The 6139-nt window shown below is 30.2% G+C and overlaps 2 protein-coding genes across 2 annotated transcripts; one reads left to right on the forward strand and one right to left on the reverse strand.

Annotated features, from left to right (window-relative positions):
- Positions 1 to 338: 338 nt before the first annotated feature.
- LOC107919020 (heavy metal-associated isoprenylated plant protein 4) lies at positions 339 to 3054 on the reverse strand. Its single transcript, XM_016848564.2, has 4 exons — positions 2815 to 3054; positions 2542 to 2732; positions 875 to 962; positions 339 to 806 (listed from the first exon to the last, which is right to left on the reverse strand). The coding sequence occupies exons 1-4, from the start codon at positions 2915 to 2917 to the stop codon at positions 484 to 486; spliced, it is 705 nt and encodes a 234-aa protein (XP_016704053.1). The 5' UTR covers positions 2918 to 3054; the 3' UTR covers positions 339 to 483.
- A 2773-nt stretch (positions 3055 to 5827) lies between these two features.
- On the forward strand, positions 5828 to 6139 carry LOC107908597 (protein NIM1-INTERACTING 1). Its single transcript, XM_016835813.1, has one exon. The coding sequence runs from the start codon at positions 5828 to 5830 to the stop codon at positions 6137 to 6139; it is 312 nt and encodes a 103-aa protein (XP_016691302.1).

Below are 6139 nucleotides of genomic sequence, written 5' to 3' on the forward strand. Positions count from 1 at the left end.
TATTTTAATATATTTATTTTTTAAAAAATAGAGTTAAGAATTAATTAATAATTTATGATAAAAAATTATTAATGTATTTTTCTTAAATGTTATCTTCAACACATATTACCATTTTATCTTTTCAGTGACAAAGATGAAATAGGCAAATTAACAAATCATAATAACCCATAATTCTAATTCAAGATATTTTCTTCTAATTTAAAAAGGGGAGGAAAAGAAAATAACACTCAACAAAACAACTTCAATTCAAATGAAACTTAGGGTATCTTTAGATTAACGGTGCATTTATCTCCGATCAGGGTAAAAATAACAGCAATGATGAGATTAGTTACTGCAGTGATGAGAATAAATATTATAGCACGAGACAAAAAGAGAGCTAAACACATCCATCCAAAAGGGCTTATTGTTACATGAATTAAATAAATTAATATATTCATACGTTAATGATGAAAGTACTAGTATTTGCACATATTACGAAAGGGTTCATATGATAGTACAAGCGTTGGGATTTTCATCACTAAACAATTGGGGAGCATAGACGTAATGAACAAAATATGGAGCACTGGCATCTGTACTCTTCACAATCTTGTTTTCACTGGATTCACCCACTACTTTCACTTCTTCCTTTTTGGCTTCAACTTTTACAATCTCCTTCTTTTCTTCCTTAGCCTCCATTGTTTTTGAGCTTATCATCTCTGCATGTTTATGCACTTTCTTTTTAATGTATGATAACAATTTTTCTGGTTCCATTATTCCTTCCACTGTTAGGCTTTGTGCTTTCATATCACTCTTAACACTATAAATATCTGCATTCATCGTAAAAGAAAACTTAGGAAGAGACTTGTGATGTCGAATTTAGTAAGTACATTCTTACCTTTATGCTTCAATAACTTGTTGCGTAGATCCTGCTCACACTTGTCACAATGTAGATGAACTTTTATCGATGTAGTGCGTAAAATTGGCTGCCGCTCGAAAATACAATGTAAAATATTTAGAAATTAATTTAATGGCTTGATTGGGTAAAAGCACTATGAAGGAATCAGATTGTATTTTATCCCTTCTATTAAAACTATGGACCAATTAGTTCATACATATTAGATTAAAGAGGAAATGTGGCACACCACATGTAATTATTTGGTCATTCTATCAACAACGTTAATTTTTAACAGTAAAAATAGATGAAATTTTAACGTAAAAAGACCAATTTGTACTTGATCTAACGCATGGGGCGAAGCCAAAAAATTTTGATCATTAAAATATTTGGGCAAACAATAAAATTTGATATATTGTAAAATAAACTCTTCACTGTTCAATTTTTATTTTTATTTTCTTAGTACTTAATACACAATGAATTGATTATAGTAATTTGTAAATAATATATAATTAATATTTAGTAAAAAAATAATATCAAGTAAAAAATAAAAAATTAATTATTGTTTGTTTGAAAGAAACTTTTTTAAATTTTTACACGAACTTTTAACTAAACTTTTTAGAGCAATATTTGTTAATTAAATTATAATTTTTTTAAATGAGTAATTATCGCGATTTCTATTAAATTATAATTATTTTTAAATGTATAATTATCACAAATTTTATTTTACACCAACTTTTTTAATTAATAATAATTCTAAATTAAATATTATATTATTTTACATGTCAATCTAGTAATATGTTAGAAAATAAATGATATTCTCATCGGTTCAAAAGTTTTTACAATTTTGTGCTTTTATATGTATATATATATACACGAGTCAAATTTTATTATGAGTCCTTATATTATGCGTAAGTTATTAATTTTAGTCTATGTACTCTAATTTGGTTATTTTAGTCCTTTCACTTTTTAAAATTTGAAATTTAAGTCATAATCGAAGTGTAGCCATTAAATTTTACTATTTTTAAAATTTTATTTGGGAAACATATTGTTATATGTATAATACCATGTCAACATACTATTTCTACCATACTCAAAAAATAGTTACCTCATTTTAATTAATAGATTTCAAACCTACAATTTAAGTGAAGACTGAAATTTCTAAATTTGAAAACATAAAAATTAATCCACAACTTAAGCATAATATAAAAAGTAATAATATAATTGAACTTGGGTGAGAGAGAGAGTATAAGAGATCGATTTACCAAAATATGCTGATCTTTTTTTTTTAATTTGAGAATCTATGTTGTTTTTGTTTAATTTACCAAAATATGTTGAATTTGGACAGAGAAAGGAAAACATATTATATAGGGCGCGTTTTTAAGCAACATCAATAAAAAGTTACCGTTGGCTTGAAACACGTCCTATAATACGCATTTTTATTTCTCTCTTTTGAAAATGCGTCTTACAAGGTGTGTTTTTACTGTCATGTCAATAAAAAATACACTCTGTAAGACATATTTTTACTTCCTCTCTTCAAAAATAACATATATTGGTAAATTAAAAAAAACATAAGTTCTCAAATTTAAAAAAAAAATCATAAATCACCTGAGTATAAGAAGTAATAATAGAATTTAACCTGGGAGAGGGTGAGAGAGAGAGTAAATTACCTTTTTGATTTCCTTGGGTTTGCTGGGTGTAGTAGTAGCTTTGTCCTTGTCAGGGATCTTAATCTGAGGCGACAAAATCTCAACCTTTTTATTGCTAACTTTTTCAATCATCCTGTGGATTTTTATTACATCAATCACTCCAGTAACCTTAATTTCACCTTTCCCAACATCAAATTCTACACCATGAACCCCTGCATTTGCATTTTGTATCACAACCAGTATTCACCACCGTTAATTCATCATCATCAATGAAAATAGGATAGCATAGGCTACCTTGAGTCCTCATGAGAGGCTTTTTAATATCGGATGTGCATTGCCTGCAATGGAGATTCACTTTATAAACCGCAGTGATCACTCCCTCCGTCTTTGCTGCCATCTTTTGCGGCCCCAATCGATTAGCCAGCCCTCACTAATAAAGGACACTTAAATACACACAATGAAAAGCTTTAATGAAGCAAGAAATTAACCAGACATTCTAAGGTTGTCACCAAACATGCCTAACACCATAAGCATGATAAATGGAGGAAAATTAGCCATGTTGGTAGGAATTGTTGAGGGTGGCTCACCTACTTCACATTTTTACTTGAGATAGTCCCCAAACACACCACCTTCCACTATCTTAATGATGAGACAAAAAGAAATTCTAGAAACACGAGCATCATGGCATTAATTAATTAATTAATGCATCACCATCAGTCAAACCCTCTATTTTAACATGTTTTTAGGTACTTAAAACACTCGCACTTGGGTTTCCTCAACATGAAGGAAGGCCTTGTACATTGCAATGCCTCCAGATAAAAAGTTGTTATTAGTCCATTGGGAATGAGCTATTGGATCAAGGAATTGGTTTTGGACCATTTGGTGTATGCGTTAACCCCTTCTGTTTTCTAACCTCTCAAATGGAAAAATATCATATTGAACCCTTTATATTTTATAAAATTATAAGTTAGTAAATGATTGACCCTAAAAATGATAAAATTTTAATTTAATCCTTTAAAAATCATTAAGATATGAGCTAATGTAATGATGAAATTGCATTTTAACTCTCATAAAAATATATAACTCAATTCCAACCCCCAAAATAATTTGACTTCATCTCTAGAATCAAGTATTATAAAAGAAATCGAGTGTAAGAAAAAGAACAAGAGAGGGAACACGTCTCTGATATCAAACCAATAGGCTTACCTTAAACACTCGATCCTATGCACCCCACCCTCAACTAAAGAAGCAATAACAACAGCAGTAAGAAATGGTGCAAAAACATCTAAGGTAGACTCGAATTCATGATAAGACGTGAAAGATAAGGCCACCCACACTAAGCGATGAGTCACCTCATTAGCATTCCATTAAGCAAATATAAAGGAAAAAAAATACTCTACCTTTATTTTCCTATAAATAAAAAGAAAAACTATTCAACTAAAAAATTTATCTCGGAAAAGAATTGGGATGTAAGGTAGCTTTGATAGTTTTATACATTTTTACATATTTTTGTATATATAATTAAATTTTAACTATTTAGCCGTCATATTTTATATTTTATTTATATAAGATCAGGCACGCCACGCAAAGTAAAATTTTTTAACCATTTATTTTATGTATATAAAACTTTCAATTGTGTAATAAATATTAATATATACAATACTTTAGATCAATATGATAGAGATATCAGATTAGTTCGAAAATTTACATGCATAACAACTATAATTATATCGATACATTTAATGGTTGACTTGTTAGAATATTGATCCTACAAAAATATACGAAAGAATTACACTAGTGTAAATAGATATATACCCAATTTTAGATCACTATGCTAAAAATATCATATTAATTTAAAAATTTACGTGCATAACCACTATAATTATATAATACATTATTAGAATATTATCTTTAAAAAATAGTGTAAGTAGATTCTTATATATACATATACTATTCTTGAAGGGTAGCATCTAGGAGATACAATTTTTCAAGAGTTTTAACCTTGTCTTTGTGTCCCATCAGAGTCCCATCAGATCCTTTCAAGGTTTGTCTACAAACTTACGGGCTCCAAAACAGCTAGCCAGACCATAGAAAGGCCTTTTAAGTGGAAACAAAGGTAAATTGGTAATATGCGGATAATTCCTTTACTTTCACAAAATTTGAGATTTAGTCCCTCTATTTAAAAATTTAGTTTTCCCTTATTATTCTTCTTTTTTTAAAATTTAAAATTTCAGTCTAGACATTAAAAATGTAAGTATTTTTTTGTTAAAATTTGTCAATTTAAAATTTTGATTAGGTCATCATTGGTTCCATAGAAGTATTTGTATAAGGAGTCATATTGCATTTTGCCTCTTTTGCTCAAAAAATGAAAAAAATTGTCCATGTATATTAGATTAAAGAGCAAACTGATTCTTTCTGTTAAAAATTTAATCCATTTCTATTGCTAAAAACTTATGTAGATGATGGAATAACCAAATATTTATACATGGCGTGCCATGCGTACCTCATCCTGACATATAGGAGCCAGTTTTTAACAGTTGAAATGAACGAAATTTTTAATAGAAAAATCTATTTACTTTTTGATCTAATATGTAAAGACTAATTTGCCCATTTTTTTTAGTAGATGAGATATACAGAGTACTTTTACCGATTATCATCATATGATGGCATATGATTGATAAATTTTTATATAAACTACCAATGATGACAATTGAATTTTTAACACTTATAATGCGGTAACCAAATCTTAAATTCTATACAAGTAGAAGGACTAACATCACATTTTAACCCTTAGTAAAATATCTCTTGAAACTGAAAAGGATAGGGCATTTTAATCTAAGCTTCCATGGCGGCAGGACGAAAATGCCAAGAGAATATAAAAAGAAAGTGGGAACAAAGAACATACGAGCTCAGTGGTCAAAATCATTACAAATTTCGAATCGGCCATCAATATGTCGGTAGCACGAAAAATGCAAGCTTGAAACAAAAGTCAGGTTGGCCCCTCAGCATAGTTTAACCCAAGGTCATATAGTTGCGTCATCTGAGTTACGTCAACATTCCTTCAACGTTTTACGTTTGGCATGCCATCAACAACACCATCCCCCCACTCAGACTTATTGTCAACCAGTGCTCAATTTTCAGTCCACGCGTTATTTCTACGTTTTTTTTACCTTTTATACGTCCCATAGAATCCGCCGTTCCCTGGGTTTCATTGTTCTGGGTCCCCCGGACCCATTCACCTTATATATGGTATTTGGTAAGCACAAAAGAAAGCACAAGCAAAAACTTGCCCTTTATTCAGTTTCAGATGGCAAGCAAGAAGAGAGTTCATGTCTGCAATGGTGAAGATGAGGAGCAAGAAGATGAGAAGATGGAGCAGTTCTTTGCCCTAATAAGGAATTTCCATGAAGCTGTTAATAGGAGAAAAAATGAGCTAAGACAAAGGGATGAAAAGATAAGGAGGGTCGATGGTAAGCAAACAAGTTGGGTTCCAACTTTTGAATGGGCAGATTTTGCCGACGAGATTGAGTTTCGGAGGGCATCTACAATTAACAATAAAGAAGAAAAAGGAAAACATGAAGAAGAGGAAGAAGGATTAGATCTTAGGCTTACCCTTTAG

This window comes from Gossypium hirsutum, chromosome D08, assembly GCF_007990345.1.
Source record: "Gossypium hirsutum isolate 1008001.06 chromosome D08, Gossypium_hirsutum_v2.1, whole genome shotgun sequence".
Classification (NCBI taxonomy): Eukaryota; Viridiplantae; Streptophyta; class Magnoliopsida; order Malvales; family Malvaceae; genus Gossypium; species Gossypium hirsutum.